The sequence below is a fragment of the Peromyscus leucopus genome, chromosome 3 (genome assembly GCF_004664715.2).
Source record: "Peromyscus leucopus breed LL Stock chromosome 3, UCI_PerLeu_2.1, whole genome shotgun sequence".
Classification (NCBI taxonomy): domain Eukaryota; kingdom Metazoa; phylum Chordata; class Mammalia; order Rodentia; family Cricetidae; genus Peromyscus; species Peromyscus leucopus.
The window spans coordinates 46,647,244-46,669,285 of NC_051065.1; the positions used below are offsets into that span (position 1 = coordinate 46,647,244).

At 39.1% G+C, this 22,042-nt stretch overlaps 2 protein-coding genes across 2 annotated transcripts; both read left to right on the forward strand.

Annotated features, from left to right (window-relative positions):
* The first annotated feature begins 211 nt into the window (after nucleotides 1-211).
* Nucleotides 212-7,353, forward strand: LOC114684448 (serine protease 58-like). Its single transcript, XM_028859036.2, has 5 exons — nucleotides 212-530; nucleotides 1,290-1,437; nucleotides 3,508-3,758; nucleotides 6,542-6,687; nucleotides 7,103-7,353. The coding sequence occupies exons 1-5, from the start codon at nucleotides 491-493 to the stop codon at nucleotides 7,250-7,252; spliced, it is 735 nt and encodes a 244-aa protein (XP_028714869.1). The 5' UTR covers nucleotides 212-490; the 3' UTR covers nucleotides 7,253-7,353.
* Nucleotides 7,354-16,478: 9,125 nt separating this feature from the next.
* On the forward strand, nucleotides 16,479-22,042 carry Prss58 (serine protease 58). The gene is given in 7 exon segments (XM_037203618.1): nucleotides 16,479-16,537; nucleotides 16,787-16,841; nucleotides 19,016-19,154; nucleotides 19,351-19,607; nucleotides 21,571-21,710; nucleotides 21,796-21,901; nucleotides 21,904-22,042. Coding segments are annotated over 6 exon segments (726 nt in total). The 5' UTR covers nucleotides 16,479-16,537; nucleotides 16,787-16,798; the 3' UTR covers nucleotides 21,945-22,042.

A 22,042-nucleotide genomic window follows, 5' to 3' on the forward strand; every position in this document is an offset into this window, starting at 1 on the left:
CCTCAGCACAAAAAGGAGGGGAGAAGTCAAAATGGTATTGGCAATGTAGTTTATATATCCATGTTCTGAGAGCCTGCGGAGATGGCAAGGAGACTGGGAAGGCAGAGCTGCTCAAGGAGGCGGGTTTAAAGTCACAATCAGGGGAGGAGGAAGACAACAAAGAAAAGCCATGTCACAAAGAGAGGAGGGAAAGGGTCAGCAGGTACATCTGATGACTGGGGAGGGTTTTAGTGTTACACAGGAAGCACCAAGGTCCCTGCCTTGGTCTTCTTCCTCTCCACCTTCATCAGAGTCAGATCCTGGGGACTCCCACATATCTCGATAGGTCAGATCTTGAGAAAATAGTTTGAAGATTCTTGTAAGACCTTTGCCTTTTCCTCCTACCACCAGTGTTTCTCCTTCAGCCACTGTGGTCAAGGTCGCAGGGCTCCAAGTTGGGACAATCAACAGTGTGGCCACTTAGTCTACTCTGGTGAAACCGTAGCTCGCCATGAAGATTTTTTTCATTCTCACTCTCTTGGGTGCAGTAGGTGAGTTTGAAGTCGAGTTTCTGCTGAGGGTGAAATCCAGATAAGTATACCAGTGCTTGCAAGGTGGAGTAACCACCCAAGCATGTGAGAGAGAGTGAGAAATGGGGATTCATTTTAAAGATAATATTATCTGCCGAAGGAAATCAAAGAAAAGGCTCTTATTTCACATATTTTCCTACCATATACTCTCTGGGTCCCTCTGATGTCTGGGAGCATTTTGAGTACCCTGCCTGTGAGGGCTTTACAGAAACATGCCTAGGAATTTCTCAGTAGGCAGTTGATTCCCCCAACATAGTCTCAGTTCCTTTTCCCATATTAGATGTTAGGAAGTTTGGGTCTAAGTAGGAAGATAGGCTAATCAGAAAGTAAGTCTATAAATTTTGAGTTTCCATGCTCTTTTCACTACCAAAGTCAAAAAGTATTTTATTTATACTCCAATTATTGGCAAAAATTGATGGTAAGAACTAATATTTAAAGAATTTGTTGATTTTGTTCATTTTTCTAATACACAGTGCTGTCAGAATTTTTGATCAGCATCAGATGAGCCCATGTGTTAGTATTAGATAGCTTTGATATAATTCCATCTTGACAAAAACAATCATTAGTTTCCTAACATGTATAGTTTGTATGACACATTATTTTGTGTGAATTTTTTAAATATCAAAAATAAAGGCCTTGATGTCTTTGAAAACTACCCTAACTAAATCTAGCTTACTAAACCTTTTGTTTCTGTTCCTTCCCTAATCCCTAATTCTCCAGAAACTGTATTGGGAGAAGATCAGGACTCAGATGAACCAGTTAGTCTTAATATTCCTTACATGGTCTATCTGCAGTCCAAGCCAGAGCCTTGTGTGGGGACTCTCATTGACCGTCAGTGGGTGCTCACTGCTGCTCATTGTTCCTTACCGTAAGTGGCTCCTTAATCATGGGGATCTACACTATGGAAGTTGGTCTAGGAAACAACCTTTCATGCTTTTCATGGATTAGATGATCCAAGAAGATTGGCTCTTCTTCCATTTTTACACACTTCAGTACAGAAATTAATAAGAAGCCTTAGAAGACGTATTACAAATGTTCATCTATAAACTTTCACAAATCATTTACTATATTGTTTAATATAACCATTAAGTGAACATCCTGGAAATACGTTTCCTTCATGGATCATACATTCTGACCTAAGAAGTAATCCAAAACAGAGAAGTGATCAAAAGTAAATAAAACATGACAGCAGGGTGTGGTGTGTGAGAATAATGTACAAGGTGGGCAGGTTAGGCCTCTCTGAAGATAGGAGGCTTGCAGGAAAAACACAAGTCAGCTAAATGAATAAAGCCTAGAAATGTTCCAGGGCGTGAAAACAACATTCAGTAGTCTCTGATGTAACAAAGCTGTGAGGGTTGTAGCATGGTGAGGAAGTAGGGTTGACTGAGTATATGTGGTAAGAGAGGTGGTCACAGGATGAAGTTGAAGGCAGAGATCACATCCTGCAGGTAAACAAGAGAAAGCAAGGAACCTAGTATAAAATGATGCATCTCTTGAAAATCCATTTTTCAATCATCTTATTGCAATGAAATCACAAATTAAAACATCACACAGCTAGATGAACCGAGTCACTCAAGCAAATACTGCCCAGTCCCAAACTTCACATGTCTCACTGAGTTTCTAAACATTTAGAATGACCACGTTGAAGCCACAGAGCTTCACTTAGGGCTTTATGATTTCACTATCAATTACATTTTTATACACTTACAAGAAAAAAAGTCATGACAGAATTAGAAGAAAAATTGGTTTTATATCCTCTTTCACAACTTATGTGCTATTTCATACTTCCTCATCACCCACTACTACTCTTCCTTATTCTTTCTAAATGTTATTCTATAACCAGGTAAATATTTGTTTAAATACATACATGTATACAATACAAGCTAGGATCCCCAAATGAGGAAGAACATTTTTTTTCTTTCTGAGAATCTCAGTATTTTTGTTGGATATCAAGAATCCATTTGAGGAGATGGAGAGACAGCTCCACAGTTAACAGCACTTGCCAGCACCCACATCACTCACATCACCACAGAACTCACAACCGTCTCTAACTCAAAGCTCCAGTGGGATTTGATGTCCTTCTCTGGCCTCCACAAACACTTTCACATATGTAGCACACATACACGCATGCAGGCAAAGCACTCATACACATAAAATAAAAGAAAACAAATTTTTAAGGAAAAAAAGGATGTTTTGAATGAGGGAGTCTGACCCAGAGCTTCAGCTCCATTTCAAACTTAGCCACCTGGTTGTTTAAGACAAATTTGACTCAATAGTGATTGAAGGCTTGCTCTCTGCATTAGGACAGATACACAGGAAACAAAAAACGGTTCACATGATGCTGGAGTTCATAAGCAGACTTTCTATTACTACTGTGAACTACTTTGGGAAGGGAATATCTCTTTTGGTATGTTGCATGACTAATCTTCTTGTGACAGGGGTATCTGAATTTGCCCAGAGAATGTAACAGGAAACGATGACTTGTTATCTCTACAAAACTACTCATGGAAATTTGAGAATCTGGGATCAATGTAGATGACACAGAAATAATTATCCAGTCCTGAGAAGAGTACTGGATAGGCTAAGAATGTTAGATGTAGTAGGTACAAGTTCAAAACCTGCCTGAGCAAATATGGAGTATACAAAGAGCTCTGGAACCATCAAATGTGGTGACTTCTCTCCTGACTTCTAGTTCAGATTATTCACATCTTAATTAGAATAGGAGCTATTGAGTATGCTGTAGATATCAGACCCCATGTTGGTCATTCCATGTGCATGCTGATGACTTCATAATCCTTCAAACTATCATTTTATACACAATGTTAGTTTCACTTCAATTATGCAGCTAAAAAGCAAAACTAAATTGATTGGATAAGGCTACTTCTGACATTGTGTAATGGTTTTCTCTTCATCTCTCTGCCTTTTCTTTTTTCCCAAGAGCTAAAATCCGACTGGGAGTTTACCAACCCAACATCAAAAATGAGAGGGAGCAGATATATAGTTACTCACTGACTGTCGTCCATCCTAATTTCGATGCAAATTTCCGGAAAAACGACCTGATGCTGATAAAACTCTCTTACCCTGCTGCTATAAACATGCACGTGGGAACTATAGCCATAGCTATGGAACCCATGGTATTTAATGAAACCTGCTTCATACCAACATGGACCTGGAATAGCTACAAAAACTGTGAGTGTTTGATTGTTTTCTTCATCTTGGGTGGGTTGGGGCTGGGAAAAGAGGTGGTTGAATATACTTGATAGAAAGAGGAAATATAAAGTTATTAATCCTGTAATGATTACTGTCAAGACTTTGTACTCCCAATAGGTGACAGATAAACTCATGAGACTGATGCAGGACAGCTACTATGACAGCAACAAATAGAGTGGGCCATAATTGTTCTATCTCTAAAATAGTTGAGAACTGGGGCTGTAAACTGAATACAAGTAAATTAGAAAGAACTGGGAGTCCTCATTCATTGAGAGGGTATTGAAGGTGGAGGGTGGGCTTCTCAGTGAGAATTACTGAAAGACTACCATGTACTTCTTAGAAGAGAGGTTAGAAAAAGCAAAGCAAATCTTTTGCAATAGGTGAAGGAATGAAGGATGCTTTCAACTCTACCACAGAGCACCCAGGCTGTGTCCAGGAACATACAGACACATTCTTTCTGTGGGACCCTGGATGACAAAGAAAAGGTTGAAGGAGGAGTCTACCCTCTTGCCAGTGCTGGTTCCTTGCAGAGTATAATTTTCGTAACTTGTGTCGCAACAAAAGCTCCTCACCTGTGTGTGTAGAGTTGGGTGGTTCATAGACTAGTTGATCATTACAACATGCTTGTAGTTACATCTCTACACTGACATATCTCACTGGAAAATAATCACAGCATGTAGTATAAGCACGCTTCTGTCTGCTTATGGGCACAACTTGGCAAGACTACAGTGAACTTATGTCTGCTGGAGCTTCTCTTCAAACATGGCTTTCTCATGTGCTTTAGTCCTTGTGGGATGTGCAGTGATTGCTTGTATGTTGTGCTTATTTCAGGTTTTCTCAAAGTTGCTTAGTCAGGTTTAAACCCAGCTTCCGGTGGCCACACTGTGAAAACAAATGAGCACTTTCCAAATAAATATGATTTTCACAACAAATAAACTATAGAAACTTTGATTTTCTCAGTATTTTGAAACTTTGTACTTTAGAAACAAACTGACTAGGAATCTAAGTGTCTAAGCTTTCTGAAAAACACAAACAAATAGTACATTTCACATGGGTTTTGTCATTGACTTCTTAAGCTTTATTTGAAGTAATTCCATCACACCTTATGAAACTAATTTATGGGTTTCACACATGATGGAGAAATCCATATCTTTACTACATGAAGATTTTATTGTGTCAGTTCTGTATATTAAAATAACTACAACAGACTATCTCTAAAAGACCTTCCTACAAAGGTCCCAATATCTATAAGGAAATCTCTATTTCAAGTAACTTGTTACTTTCATATAGCTTGTTAAGTGAATTTTTCCCCCAAAATAAAAATACATAAAGCTGAGCATAACTTGTTTCTCTTTCTTCTGACTTAACACGTTTTGATCTAATCTACAGAACATCATCTTACTAGATATGTATCAGCTCTGTAGGTACCACAATGCTTAGCTTGACAAATTGGGGTTTTTTTCCTCTCTTACTACTCTTTACTAGATATTAAAATACTTAGTCCCTTGGTTAAAGTACCCAGACTTTCGCAATATAGTAGCAATTTCTGTGATGGAAACAAACAATATGATCTCTCAGGGGGAAATGTGTATGTGCATTTCTATATAGACACGCATACATGGAAATAACCACTTATAAATGATCAAATTTATAGCCAAGAACCACATAATGGTGTTTCAGACAATGAGGACAGACATGTAATAACAATCCCACAAAGTTCAATTTACATCTTAAAAGTGCCTAACAATAGTATTCTACCAAACCTTTCTATGTTCACGTATGTTTAGATTCATTCACAAGTAGTTACCATTTTGTGTGACAATACCAACTGCAGTCAACATGCTAAGCAGGCATACAGCCTAAGATGGAAATACTATAAAATATAGCAGAAATAGATAGTGGGCTCTACAACTTAAATTTGTGTAAGTAAATATTGTCTGGTAGGTAATTGTTAAGTGTAAGTACAAATTGATACAGTTCTCAGAACACATCCATCATTAAGTGAAACATGACTGGTCTTGGGGCCTGGCAAAATGGCTTTTCAGGTAAAGGCACTTGCCACCAAAACTGATGGCCTACATTCAATCCCCATAACCTACATGTTAGAACCAAAGAACTGAATCCCAAAGTTGTCATTTGACCTTCACAGGCTCACATGCCATAAGCACACACTTATACACACATACACACACTCACAGTGAAGAAAGGAAGGAAGGAAAGGAGGAAGGGAGGGAGGAGGAGGGAGAGAGGAAGGAAGGAAGGAAGGAAGGAAAGGAGGAAGGGAGGAAGGAAGGGAGAGAGGAAGGAAGGAAGGAAGGAAGGAAGGAAGGAAGGAAGGAAGGAAGGAAGGAGGAAAAAGAAAGAAAGCTTAAAAAATTAATTTTATATAGATTTGTAGTATGTGATAAAATGTAAAGATGATGAAACAGATCTCCAACAAAAGGTTGTAGAAGGAATTTTGGAGGCCAAGGGTTTTGTTTCTTTTTCTTTGTGGACATTCATAATCTCCATATAATTGATTCAAAATTTTTGGATTATGCACAGTAGATAGAAATATACATCTAGTGATGGATAGATGAGGAACTTTGGGATCTATTTCTTCAAAATGGAGATTCTGCATGAGAAACTCTAAGGTTTGGAGTGTCTACAGCTACCTGCATTGGATATTCCCAGGGATTAATTGATTCACAAACTAAGGGCTAGTCACAAGGTCACTCCTCAGAAGAACAACTCTGGGTCTCATCTGTCTTTTTTCCCCACAGCCACTGATCCTGACATCCTGACATGGACAAATCAGTATTCTCTTTCTCAAAGTGACTGCTGGAACATTCTCCAAAAAGAGAAACAGGAAACATGGATGAACATCATGTGCATAGGACACTCGCTTAATGTTATGACTTCAATTAAGGTATCTTTACTCATGCAAGAGGACAGTACAGGATCTGTTATAGGATAGAGGCAGGGTTGGGAAATCAAACATCACATATCAAAAAAGACTTTCCACAGAGTAAAGGGCAGAAAGCTGAAGTCCCTCTCCCTGACTGTTCATTCTGCGATGTACTTCATTTCCCTCATCTTAGAGTGGGAGAAATCTAGGGTAGGCCATTTGTCCTTTCTCCTACTTGCACTCAAGTTAGATAAAACTTGAACTGCAAAGAGAGAGAGAGAGAGTAGACCAGATAGAAGCAACAGTTGTCACCTCCCCCATTAAATGAATTCATTCCCCTAGATGATTTTGCTACTGGTACATGTCATGTCTTAGGATTTACTCTTGATCCATGGCAACAAAGTGACACTGACATCTAGTTATCTCTTTCTGTCAGGAAGTCTCAGCTGCTCCAGCCATCTGCAGTGGGAGGCTTCATGGAATATTGTCCTGGGGAAAAGCAGGCATAACCAAGGGAAGTGAAGGCTTCTTCACTGAAATTCATCCTTATGCAAGATGGATCTTGAAAATAATGCATTCCCACTGAGAAGCCATACCACTCAGTGTAGAATAACGCAATCTCTACAAAGAATTAACTCTCTTCAAAATTCAAGAGAAAACATCCAATAAAATCACATCAGAAATTTATGACTCCTGCTTTTTTCATTATGTAAACTTTTAGAGTAATGAGAAATTTAGTAACATTTGTTCATTTACACAAAAATAATCAACCACCAGTTTCTTAGTAGATTCTGAGTAAACTAAGGGAAACGTGTGACTCTGAAGTGACAGACACTAGGGGAACCTACTGTTGTCAGGATTTTTTGTTTTTGTTTTTGCTAAATGATCATGTTGTCAAACTGCGTTCTAAGTATTTATGTTGTACCAATAAATACACAGCTCTCAATCTCAATCTTGGTCATAGAAACTCTTTTTTTTTTTTTTTGCTCTTAAATGAGGCATTTGTCACACACACACACACACACACACACACACACACACACACGACTTGAACAAAATCACATCAGTTAAAAGTAAATGTCCTACAAAGATAATGATCTCATCATCAGATAATGAAAACGTGGTACGTACACAACAGAATTCTTGTCAGCTGTGAAGAAAAAGATGATGGATGTAGAGGTTTGAATAGGAAAGGCTCACATGGGCTCATAGACTTGAATGCTTGGTTGCCCCGCCTGCAGGGCTTCAGCGGGTTCTCGACCACCCTAAGGAGGGAATGTAGGGACAGGAGATACAAAGGAAAAGACACCAAATCTAGATTCTGGTCAATTTGCCACTTTATTTCTCTTCCACAAAGGTTTATATAGTTCTGCAGGGTGGGGGGAGCAAGACGCTGTCATCTGCATAAGGTGGGGCAAGCTAACAGGATGTTTGTATAGGATGTTTACAGGGTGAGAGAGTCAAGGGCTCTGACTCAATGTCCTGTTGCTAGGCAACCTGACTGTAAGCTGATCTAGTTCCCTGTCTTATTAGGGGTCTGTATTTTTCCACTAACTAGAGATTCTGTCCTTGTCCCTGACACTTGGTCACCACAGAGTGGCGCTATTAGAAGGTGTGGCCTTGTTGGAGTAGGTGTGGACTTGTTAGAGGAAGTATGTCACTGGTAGTGGGCTTTGAGGTTTCAAATGCTAAAGCCAGGTCCGGTGTATCTCTCTGCTCTTAATGCCTGCCGAATTAGATGCAAAACTCTCAGCTACCTCTCCAGCACCATGTCTGCCTGTATATTGCCATGCTTCCCACCATGACAATAACAGACTAAACCTCTGAAACAGTAAGCCAGTCTCAATTAAATGTTTTCCTTTATAAGAGTTTCTGTGGTCATGGAGTCTTTTCACATAGAATGCTGACTAAAACAATGGAATTTATAGGTAACTGGATGGAATGGGAAATATACTGAGTTGTGTAACTCAAATCCAGAAAGACAAATGTTGCATATTCTCTCATATTTGTGACTCCTAACTCCAAATGTTTAGATTTGAGTATATAACCTGCAGTAAACATAAAAAGTATAGAGGGAACAAAGAGTTCTAAAGAGGGAGGTGTAGCTAGATTTTTCCTGCCTTGCCCACAGTCAGGACAAATCTCTCTCACCCGCCAGTCCCACAGCCGCTCAGACCCAACCAAGTAAACACAGAGACTTATATTGCTTACAAACTGTATGGCCGTGGCAGGCTTCTTGCTAACTGTTCTTATAGCTTAAATTAATCCATTTCCATAAATCTATACCTTGCCATGTGGCTCGTGGCTTACTAGCATCTTCACATGCTTCTTGTCATGGCGGTGGCTGGCAGTGACTCCTTCTGCCTTGCTGATCTTTCTTTTTTCCTCTCTGTTAGTCCTGCCTATACTTCCTGCCTAGCCACTGGCCAATCAGTGTTTTATTTATTGACCAATCAGAGTAATATGACATACAGACCATCCCACAGCAGGGTGATTGTAGGAGACAGGTGCTATGAAGGGAAAAGGGGAGAGAAATGGGGAGCATGTAACTGAGCAGAAGGGAGAAAGGATAATACAGAAGGAGAGGGAGGAAGAAAAATTAAATAATATTAAGAATGTTTGATAAAAACATAAGGAAAATTATTTTATAAGCTCACTTAAAAATTTAAAAGTGTGTGTGTGTGTGTGTGTGTGTGTGTGTGTGTGTGTGTGTGTAGTTTAAATGTAGTTATACCACATGGAGTGATACTACTTCCCCCAAGAGTCATACACTAACAAAAGTCCCAGTGTAAGACAAGGGAAATGCCCCTTTTAGTCAATTGTCATTTGAGGTGGGGGGGTGTGTAACAAGACCCTCAGTGGTCTATATATACCAATTTATTAAAGGATCCTATGGGGAAAACAGACTCACTGATACAGGATAAGGTAAATCCAGTTGCAGAGTCCTTAGAAAGCTGGGAACCCATCACATGCTGCTTCATGCTGGCTGGTCCTGTCCTCATCACCCAAGAGAGTGCAGTGTGACCCCTTTCTCCTCCCCTTTAAGTGGTCACATAGGCAGCTAAGGAGCACTGCCTCTTTCAGACCAGATAGCCCAAGGTCATGGGTGGAACTAATTCCCACTACAGGTGAGGATTAGAAACTCTTCAAATAGCATAAGCTATTGTCATCGCCTCCCAAAACTGAAGAGAGGATCCTATTACCAAAAACATTACACATTCCTGACACAGGGCTTGGAGGAATCAAGCCAGAACTAACCTATAAGCTTCTTCACTGAGGATTAGCTCTCAGAGTAACAGAAGAAATGATGTGAGCTGCTAAGGGAGAAAAGCAATCAACAGTCCTACCAAGCTGTAAAGTTTAGGAACCACTACAATGACAAGCCCACTAAGATATTCCCAATGGTGAAATAGTGACATTTCTATCTTGGGAGTAACCAGCAGCTGTCATGTTTAGGCCATCATGTTAGTGAGACTATAGTTGGAGATTCTAATATTTCTAGGAGATACAATCTTTGGCTCTTGCAATCTTTCTTCCCCATCTGCATCAATGCTTCCTGAGTCTTAGATGTGGGAATTGTATTGTAGAAGTATCCATTGGGACTGGACTCCACAGCTATACATTTTGTTTCATTATCGTTTTCTGTAATGAAAATATCCATACATGTAATATACAAACTAAGCAGGTTGGATCTGTGTATTTAGGGAGAGCTAGAGAGAGAGAGAGAGAGAGAGAGAGAGAGAGAGAGAGAGAGAGAGAAGAGAGAGAGAGAGAGAATAGACAGATATATAGATGACTGATTAGATAGATAGATAGATAGATAGATAGATAGATAGAAAACAATTAGTTAACAAAAGGTCATAAATGTGAAAGTAAACAAGTAGAGGAATATGGGAGGGCTTGAAGAGAGGAAAGGGAATGGGAGAAATGATGTAATTATATCATAATATCAAAACAAATTTTTTTAGTTTCAAAAAGCTATTAAAATAACTTTCAATGCTCACTCTCACCAAATGTCCTCTAATCTACTAGTAGGAGGTGGTATCATTTAGCACAGACTGACACCACCAAACTCAGAACCATATCTAAATTTTTTAAACCCTTTTACTCTCTATCCTTTCTATTGTACTGGAGGAAGGGTTCTATTATCTGCAGATGGTATCTCAACCTATGCTGTGGATTCTCCCTGACATCCCCATTGACTTCACTGTTTATTTTTCTGTATCTTGAATTTTTGTGTGTCTTATTCTTATTGAGAAATAATATTGAACATGTTCATGGAGTACTGTAATTGAATACTCATATACAATAAGTAATGATTAAATTAGGATAATTTCAACCTCCTCAAACACTGTATTCTCCATGTATCAGAAAATATTGAACTCTTCTAGTTTAATTTCCCTATACCATAACTTACTGTGAGCTATAGTTCCTTCCTCTGTGCTACAGAGCAGAAGAATTTTATCTCCTGTGTCATTGTATTTTGATGTCTGTTCTCTCTCCTCTCAGCTTCTTCTGCCATCACTCAAACTAGATAAACCTCATCCATTTAAAATATTGACACCAAGGACATGCTTCCTAAATCTGCTTTCTTATCACAGAAATTCTGAATTTGTTCTGTTCTGTCTGATCCTCCTCTCTACTAGTCCTTCTCTGTCATTCTTCTCATAATTCTTCTAAGCCCTGGTTTATCTTTCCAGAGATTTCTTCCCATTTTTCCTACTTCTCTCATCCTTTTCTCCCTGTGGAGTGTAGCCCTTCCTCTAAGAGACACTATTTCTTGAATCTTTGCCTCACTTTACCCCTGACAGTTTGATATCACACATGCTGGTAAATCTTAATACATGTCTCCTCTTGGACTGTGACCTGGGAGATCAAAAGCTTCATCTCTCTTGCCACTAAGTAACAAAAATCTAATGAAGTATCAGCACGTGGTATATATTTGTATTATTTTATATTGCTGTATACAAATGTTTAACACAGACTTTATGCCTTAAAATAGCATTTTTATGACCTCAGTTTACCTGAGTTCACAGTTCAGGTACAACTGAGCAAGGCCCTCGCCTCAGTTTTTGAAGAAGCTTCAAAGAAAGTAAGTATCCATCAATTAATCAAGATCCCATCAAAATTCATCTCCTGTGCTCACACTTCACAGGGCCCTGGTTTTCTGCTTGCTGCTGGTTGAACATTGCTACAAGTTCTTAGACTGTACTGTTTAGAGAGGTGGGCAATAGCTGGACTTCCTCACCATAGCTTCTTTGCTATAGGATTTACAACATTGGAATTCATCAAACAAGCATGAAGACTCCCCTGTGGGTGTTAGCAAAACTTACAGATCATATAATGTCATTACACATTAACACCATCATGTGGACATATCCCACACAGAGTGTATAATATGTCCTTATGCATTAACATCATTATATGGACATACCCCACACAGAGTGTATAATATGTCCTTATGCATTAACACCATCATGTGTATATACTCCACACAGAATATACAATCTGCCCTTACACATTAACACCATCGTGTGGTTATACTCCACACAGAGTATATAATCTGTCTTTACGCATTAACATCATTGTGTGGCTGTACTCCATCTCTTCTGGGGTACTCTATTAGAAGCCAGTCAGAAGCACTGCTCATGTTCAAGGGAAGAGGACCACAGAGAGCAGAACATGGAACTTAGAATCTATATGCTACAAGAGTCAATAGATTTTTATCAAGTATTTAACTGTCTCAGCTCCTCTTCTCCTAGATGCTCTTAAAGCATATTCTAAAGACTTGTACAAGAAAGGCTTCACTGCCTTATCTCTAGATATTTCTTAGAAGTCTCCTTCTAGTACTTGATTATAGTTTCACAAACATACTATATTGTAAGACCAGAATAGGACAATGGATGTCCTCTAGCTAGGCCTCACTTTATATTGTGCACATCTGCAGACTTTGACAAGTGTTTAGTTGTGTATATATCATTCCAGTGTCACAAAAAGGAACTCACTGCCATAAAAATTCCCTGTATTATACCTCTCCACACAAGCCTCCCTCCAAACCTTTTCCAGCTCCTCATATAAGGGGATCATACGGGATATACTGTTATCAGAATCATGTCTTTCACTTAGAGATATACACTTTATTATTTTTGTGGTTTGCTAGCTTTGTTTCTAAAATCATTGAACTAAATATTTCTACATATGGATATACCACACTTTGTTTATCCATTTACCTATCAATGGACAACTTGTCTGCTTCCAAGGTTTAACAATTATGAATATTCATATGCAGCTATCACTGTGTAAATATTTTCTATTCACTAGGTTAAAACAGGAAGTGTGATTGTTTGCATATATGGTAGTATGATATTTAACTTCTGAGCGAACTTTTGAACTCCCTGAACTCCAGCATCACCTTATGTTGTCTCTGCGTAACCAGAGTTAAATGAGATTACAGAGGGAGGAGGAATAGATTTCTTGAAGATTTTTATATTTAATCACATGTATACCTGTGTGTCTGTGTGTGAATATGTATATGAGTGCAGAGACTAGAAGTCAGGTCCCTGGAACTGAAGTGATTGTGAACCACCTGACATATGCCCTGAGAAATGAACTCAAGTCCTTTACAAGAGCAGTAAGTTATCATAACTGCTGAGCTATCTCTCCAGCCTCAGAGCTAGTGTTCTTTCTTAAAATGTTATTTTATTTAAATCTTTCACATATTTTGATCATATTCTTTCTTCTCTCTCAGATCCTCCCCATCTCTGTACCGACCAAATTTCACTTCGTGTTCTCTCTCTCTCTCTCTCTCTCTCTCTCTCTCTCTCTCTCTCTCTCTCTCTCTCAAAAGCTAAAATCCAATGAAATAGAAAATAGACGGAAGGAAGGAAGGAAGGAAGGAAGGAAGGAAGGAAGGAAGGAAGGAAGGAAGGAAGGAAGACCAAATACAAATGAAACAAAATAACCCCCACCCCAAATAAATCATGGAGTCCATTTTGTAATTTTGTGCTGGCCAGTACTCCTGGGCATAGGGCTTGCTCTGAAGTGTGGTTAATAAACCATCAGCATTCCAGTGGGAAAAAAGAGATTTTTCCTTTCCCAGCAGTTATCAGTTGAAAATAGCTTCTTGGTTAGGGGTGGGACTTTGTGTTTACTTCTTTGAATGCTAGTATTTTGTCTAGTTTGAACATGTATAAATCTTATGCATGCTGTCAGTCTCTGGGAACTTATATTGTATTGGCCCCAGTACATGTGGAAGACACTGCTCTTTCGGAGTCATCAACCACCTCTTGCTCTTATCTTTCCTCATCCTCTTCAATGTAGTTCCCTGAGACTTGAGGGGAAGGGTTTGATAAAGACATCCATATAGGACTGAGTACTCCAAAGTTTCTCACTCTCTTAACATTTGCAGTTGTGGGTTTCTGTCTTAATAACTATCTACTATAAGAATAAGCTTCTTTGATGAGGGTTTAGTGATGCACTGATCTATGTGTATAGCAATATGCTATCAGAAGTCATTTTCTTACTATACCATTAGCATAATAATAGTGGTAGGTTTCCCCTTAAGGTCCAGAACCTGTTTAGACTCAGGTTCTTAGCTACTTTAGCAGTGTCAGATATGGGTTCCATCTCATGGAGTGGGCCTTAAATCCCATAGAAAAGTGATTGGTTACTCCCATAACATTTCCACCACTATTGCATCAGTATATCTTACAATCAGGGCTCTGTTGTAGGGCACAGGATTTGCAGCTCAGTGATATCAATGATGACTTTCCTCTTCTAGTTGAATGCTAGTCAGTACTGGTGAAGCTTCTATTTGTGCATCAGCTCAATTGCCCCATTTTGATTACATAAATAAGTAGTAATTTCAGCAATAAGTCCTTGGCATTAGGATGTGGAAAGTAACCAATAGGCTTGGCAATAGCTTATGATGTCTGAAGGAGTCTATGGGACCCTTTTGGCCAATGACTCAACACAATGTAAACTATTCCTGACACAGAATCATTAACTTGGTGGCATAAGATGTCTAGTTGGGACATTATCTCCTCATTATATAGTGATTGGTGCACACCTTTAATCCCAGCACTCGGGAGGCAGAGCCAGGTGGATCTCTGTGAGTTTGAGGCCAGCCTGGTCTACAGAGTGAGTTCCAGGATAGGCTCCAAAGCTACACAGAGAAACCCTGTCTTGAAAAACCAAAAAAAAAAAAAAGTAATTCCATTTAAATTAATTTAATATATGTATATGTTTTAGTATGTTTCTATTGATTTCGCCAAAGGTCTTTACTTGTTAGTTGTCCTTGCTCATATTCTCTTTGTTACCCTGCCCTTCCACCCCAAATTTCCCTCCTATTCTAGTTTCCTCTTTATCTTATTATAGCACTATATTCTATATTCCCTTTCTTGGAAACACCACCCCTAGTCCCTTACTAGATACCAACTTCCATTGTTATTTAAATTAAAACACACATATAGAAAAGTTAAAAACTAATATCTGCATATAAGAGAAAACATGAAAGATTTGTCTCTTGGGGTATAGGTTATTTCACTCAGAATGACTTTTTTCTAGCTCCATCCATTTACTGACAAATTCCATGATTCATTCTCTTAACAGTGGAATAATGTTCCATTGTATAATTGTGCCACATTTTCACTATCCATTTGTTACTTGATGGATGTTTACACTGCTTCAAATTTCTGGCTATTACAAATTGAGCAGCAATGAACATGGATGAGGAAGTATCTTTGTAATAGGATGTAAAGTCCTTTGGGTGTATGCCAAAGAGAGATATAGCTAGATCTTGAGGCAGATCAATTCTCAGCTTCCTGAGAAGCCTCCACACTGATTTTCACAATGGCTGTACCAGTTTGCACTCCCACCATGAGTGTTCACCTCCCCTAACATCCTCACTAGCATGTGTTATCATTTGTTTTATTATCTTGACTGTGCTGATTTGGATAAGATGAAATCGCAAAATAGTTTCAGTTTACATTTCCCTCATGGCTAAGGGTGTTACACATTTTAAAATTGTTTCTCAGTCATTTCTGTTCCATGTTTTGGGAACTCTTTAAGTATTAGATTCTTATAAGAAAAAGAATAGGTTATTTCCTCTCCCTTGCTGTGCACGTACACATGGGGGAAAGGCCAAGTGAAATCCCAGAAGAAGGTAGCCATCTCTCAGCCATGACAGAGAGCCAACACCACCAAATTTGTCAGTAATTGGAGAACTGAGCTCCAACCTCCAGATCTATAAGAAAACTAATGTTTGTTGCTCAAGCTACCCAGACTGTGGTATTTATTTTCACAAACTAAGGAAACCAAAACATTCAGCAAGGTCACCAACTTTCCCAGATCCCAGTTCCCACTTCCCAGTCAGGTTGCTTGTTTATTATTGAATTTTAGTATTTCCTTACATTTATTTGGATACAGATCTTTTAGCACATGTGTTTTACAAATATAATTACCTCCTATCTCTGAATACTTTGGTAGTACCCGTTTGCTTCACTACCTATCACTTTGTCCAGCTTGGGGGCTCCTTGAAGGTAGAAATGGAAACTTTAAAAGTATGTAGTCCCAACAAATACAACATTTTCCAGTTCTGGTGAGGTCTATGTAGTGTAGAATGATGGCTGGTTGTTTAAAAATATGCACTTTAAGAGTATCATGATAACTGAAGTACTTCAAAGAGGTGTTGAGTGCCCAGCAGAGGGGTTAGTGTCAGTACCAGAGTGCTGATAAAGAGCAGTGTCATACCAATGGGATAGCATCACAGAGACAGGAGGGGTCTGTAGCATGCACACAGCTCAGAGAGCAGTCTGACTGCACAAGTCAAAGATCAGGGGGCTGTGGAGACACTGTGAACATCTCTCTTAAATTAAGTATCTTCTTCCAAGGAGGACAAAACTCAGATCTAGACAGTGGAAGAGACCAAGCTCATGATAAGTTGTCCCTTCCCTCTGATACTACCCTGTACTCTGACAAGGATACCAATCTTGCCATGGAAATAATTCATTGATTTTTTTCCTCACCTGGACCTCTCTCTTGGTTTAACATTTGTGTTTCGTCCCCTTCTCTCTTCTTTAGCTTCACAGAGACACTTAACTAAACTCCATCTCATAAACAGGCTTTCAACATCATGATGAAGTTTGTCTTCCTCAGCATTCTTTCAACCCTACTTGGTGAGTATCTGCACATCTGTCTCTATTTGCTAAAAGGAGTCCTGGGGAGGGCATGGAAGATAGAAAAATGGTGGAGGCATCTTTTCAGACTTAGTGGATAACTGGTTCTCTAACTCTCAGTACTGCCTCTATCCCTACCCAGTTTAGATACTCCCTCTGACAACACCTGCCTTCTGCACTTCAAGTTGGTTGCTTATGTGCTTTGGGGGAGGCATGGGTATTGAGACACCTACTTGAGATCCATTCCACATTAGTTGTTTCTGGACCTATCTGGTACATGATCAATATCATGGTGCAAAGGAGAAAGTGAAGACCCAGATGAAGAAAGGAATCCAGCTAAGGAGTACAGCAGCCGACTTAAAGTTGACCATCTCCTGGCATGGTTCAGATTTCACACCCCATGTTCACTTGTTAGGAAAACATTATTTGATCTGTCTTCTAAATATATCCTAAGTCAATCACATCTCACTACATCCAGTGTTCATGATGGTCCAAACCAACATCTCTTGGCTAGAGTATCCATTTTTTCCCCTAATAGACCCCTTCATTTCTACGTGCTCTATTTCAAAGGTTTCTATAAGGGTGCTGTCATAACTGCCTTTTTTAACTCTTGACACACCTTCATTTAGAATACAAGTCTTTGTGATCCCAATATTGCATAGAACCCACTACAACTTCTATGTCACTCTCTACCACCACCACCACCACCACCCTTAACTCACACCATGTAAGCCACATTGGCCTTTGTGCTATTCCTGAAACAGGACCTAGGCTCTTGTTCTGGTTGTAGCTGTTTCCTCTGTCTGGAATCTCTGGCCCCACATATCTGATGATCGAATCACTCTGTCTCCATGTCATCGATCTTTGCCTGTTAGGTCAACCCTGACCTTTGGTTGTTGCATGAAGCTTTACTTCATGGGCTGACCACCCCCCTCCCCATCCCCATGACTAGTATTGATTTTCCATCTTTCACTGGCCTAACTTTATCCCTGAGGCTTTAATCACCATCTAGCATGCCAGTTTATTTATTTACTTATGTTTTGTGTCTATTATTTTTTATATGTGTTGACCAATTCAAATGTTTGAGAGCAGGGCTATCTGTTTTATTCACAGGCTAGCTCAAGCTTCTAAGCAGAGCCTGGCATATACAAGTGCTTGACCCTGATGTTAATTAATTACTCCCTGGTTGTCCTCAGACTCTGCAAGCATTAGTCTTGTTCTTGTCTTGATACTGGCATGTGTTCATTGTGCAGTAGTTGGAAGAGATGGATGACTTGGGAAAGTCCTTGTATTAGTTACTATTCTCATTACTATGAGCAAAGAACTGACAAGAAGCAACAAAGGAGAAAAGGCTCATCTGAAGTATGAGCTGAGGGTACACTCTATTATGGTGGGGAAGGCATAGTGGCAGGAGCCACCTGTGAGTTGGCAGCAGAAACATGAGGCTGCTTGCTCACATATAGGCAGATCAGAGACTGGACAGTAAGGGGTCAACTTCAGAGCTTGCTCCCTAGAGATCAACTTCCCCAAATTTAGCCACCAGCTAGCATTTGGGTGTTCAAGCACGTGAGCCTGTAAGGGGGATTTTTACAACCAAATGTTAACACTCTAAAATTGGTAAAGTGGTTTAGTACTTAGCTAGATAACAGTTTCCATTAAATTGTACAAAATGAGAGAGCTTGTAATTTTTGAAAGGCATTTCTTTATTATTGTGTGTGTAAGATGAGGAGACCTGTGTGCTACGGTAAATTTGTGAGAGTCAGTGGACTACTTTATGGGGAGGGTGCTCTCCGTCCATCTTTGTATGTGTTCTGTGGGAATCAAACTCAGGCTGTCAGTCTTGCTCAGCAAGTGTTCTACCCACTGAGCTTTCTTGCAGACCTAAGAGAATCCACATTTCAAATTGAGGAATATTTATTTACAACTAAAGGAATAAACACTTTTTAATTTTCAAAGTAGGTGTTTCTTTCACTTGTCATTTTCTTCTGAACAAAATAAATCACTTTAAAATTTTGAGTCACCATTTAAAAGTGCTGAAGAGGAGGTGTGCAATGGTTTGAAGCTAGTGAAATAAATTTATCTTGTTTTTTCCCTTGTTATTGTTGTTTTGGACCTTTTTTCAGGGGTTTTCTAAGTGATTAATGAAAAAAAAAACCCCATTCTGCCCTTTCCAGGTACTTTTGCCTATAACCCAGACCACATAGCTGGTCCCACTCCCCCATACTTGGTCTACCTGAAGTCTGATTACTTGCCATGCACTGGAGTCCTGATCCATCCTCTTTGGGTGATCACAGCTGCACACTGCAATTTACCGTGAGTGATAAGAACCTCAGACCATTTTGCTCTATGAGTTCTCAAGTTAGATATAGACCCAGCAACATGCATATGACTCTCAATAAATGATACATAGAAGATCTTCAGGGACTGTTCTTTAGGGAAGGCTAGTTAAGGTCCATATGATTGCAGAAACATTGACAAAGTACTTTTATGAACACCCCTATCATTCTAGGAAGCTTCGGGTGATTCTTGGGGTCACAAACCCGGCAGATATTACTGAAAAGCATGTGGAAGTGACCAGCTCTGAGAAAATAATCCATCATCCATACTTCTCAATCTCTTCTATTTCGTATGACCTCATGTTAATCAAACTGAAAAGAAGAATTAGACCCAGTAACTACATAAAAATGGCTGAACTGCCTCAACACGTTATCCCTGTGAATACCATGTGCTCTGTCTCCACCTGGGCCTACAATCTATGTGACACCAGTGAGTTTAAAACATTACATGATGACTTCTGACTTAGCTGGCATTCTCTCAGGAATGGACTATCCTCTGAGCTTCTGAAATTCTACTTTCATAGCATTTTCTTCAAGTTTCTACAGTCAATGTTTCTTTCCTTTTCCTCCACCTCATTGGAAGACTTTCAAGCCTTTTCTCTGCTATACCTTCTTATCTTCTTTACTTATAAATATAAAAGAAATAGTTTTAAGGCCGGGCGGTGGTGGCACACGCCTTTAATCCCAGCACTCGGGAGGCAGAGGCAGGCGAATCTCTGTGAGTTCGAGGCCAGCCTGGTCTCCAAAGCGAGTTCCAGGAAAGGCACAAAGCTACACAGAGAAACCCTGTCTCGAAAGAAAAAAAAAGAAATAGTTTTAATAAGAATATATGTAGATGTCTAGGCCTAAGTTGATGTGTAACTGCTTTATTTTGTCTCATAGCTTCAATCTTCTTCACTTTAAAATGAAATACAACCCTACATCAAAAGTTTTCAAACCATTGTAAGCAAATAATTAGCTCAAATCCTTGAAATCTGAAAACGCATAAGACATCAAATATAAAACAAATCCATAATATTGTGGCAAGTCAGACAGAGCATGACTAGGTAGGACTGAGACAAATACCTGAAGACTAGAGAGAAGGGGAATGGGTGGAAGCTGACCAAGTGGTATAGAGTCTGGTATTCGAATGCACAGTGGAGCAGCCATAATAAATAATCATATATTGTGTACTTCAAAACACAAAAATTCCTAGAAGAAGAAATTTTGAATATTCTTATCACCACTAGAAAATAATAAGCTGGGTTACACTCACTAGGTATAAAAAAGAAAAGTGACTTCCCCACAAAAACCATGTGCCTTATTTTGGTCTAACTCATGAAGTAAACATTTCTGAAATAACTCTCAAAAGAAATAATGGGGCTGTGAAATTTTTGTTATACTAGAAAGCAAAACAAAGAAGCTCAATGTTTACTTTGAAAATTAGAGTCATATTTTCAAATAAAGCATGAGAAATAAACACACATTCAAATTAAGAAAAGTGAAATGTCAAAATACAAAACTTTTGCCTAAGAATCCCTAAGAAGGGCACCAATAAATAGATGACACAATAGTCTTCTTATTCTCATCCCATGACAGATGAGAAGTACTTACTTTTTTGTTGTTTTGGGTTTTTGTTTGTTTGTTTGCTTGCTTGCTTGTAGATTTTGTTTTGTTTCTTTCTTTCCTTCCTTCCTTTCTTTCTATTTCTTTCTCTTATTTACTCTGCATCCTAAGCAAAGTTTCTCCTCCCTCCTCTATTACCAGTCCTTCCCCCAACTCCCCCCCCCCCAGCTATTTCCTCTCTCCCATCTACCCCTCCACCCTAGAAACCCTTTCTTATGGGTATTCATCATTGACAATGCTTATGAGACTTTGATGTAAAAGAAACAGCTTGAATTAGGAACCAGAAGACATGGTATTAAATCCTACTATACCACTTAGTCTGATTGGTTTTCCTTTTCTTTTACTAGTGTCTTGGGTGATATTGTTATTATTTTATTATAATTATTATTATTCTATTATTTAGTTACCAAATAATTATTTTTACCACCTGACAAATAAAAAAAATTGACACCTTATTTCTAAATTCCCTCAAGCTTTAAAACTTGTATAATAAAAGATACTCTCCAAATGTTTAAATTTCCAGACAAATTTTAAAGCAATTTGCTTCATTTTGTTGCAGAAATGTCTAACACATACAAACCACCCTTCTAAGGAGATGGACATTTGCATTATGACGAGTTTTTAATTTGATGATCTCCTGTATGCTTAGTATCTAAACTTCTTTGTTCTCATTTCTCTGAGTTTGAACTCCTTCCCTAATAATAAAACAAATGTTGCAAATAGAGGAAAGCAAAAGGAAGCGTTAGTGCTTAGAAGAACTCATGACATGTGTGATTTCTTTCCTCTAGCCAAGGACCCTGACTCACTGCAGACTGTGAACATCTCTGTAATCTCTAAGGCTGAATGTCGTTCTGCCTATAAAGCCTATGAAATCAAAGAAAACATGATCTGTGTGGGCATCGTGCCAGGACGAAGGCTACCCTGCAAGGTAATGGATTCTCGAAGCCTTGCTTTCCTCATTTGATTCCTTGTCTTCTGCCAGAAAGATGACCTGCTTTTCTCTTTCCTGGTAGGAAGTGTCGGCTGCCCCAGCAGTCTGCAACGGTGTGCTTTATGGAATCCTGTCTTATGCAGACGGCTGTGTTCTGAGAGCTGATGTTGGCATCTATGCTAGCATCTTCACTACATGCCCTGGATTGAAGAAACCATAAAAAATAACTGAGCTCCCACAACAGGAAGAATTCAGAACCATGAAACAAAACTTGTGCCACATTCCACCTCACAATTAAAACAAATGGGCTCCTTGGAGTGTGATAGGCA

Bases quoted from the DNA above. Each gene is read 5' to 3' on its own strand.
- LOC114684448 (XM_028859036.2), top strand. From the start codon at position 491: ATGAAGATTTTTTTCATTCTCACTCTCTTGGGTGCAGTAG. The intron at 531-1,289 runs GTGAGTTTGAAG...CTAATTCTCCAG, and splicing joins CACTCTCTTGGGTGCAGTAG to AAACTGTATTGGGAGAAGAT. The intron at 1,438-3,507 runs GTAAGTGGCTCC...TTTTTTCCCAAG, and splicing joins GCTGCTCATTGTTCCTTACC to AGCTAAAATCCGACTGGGAG.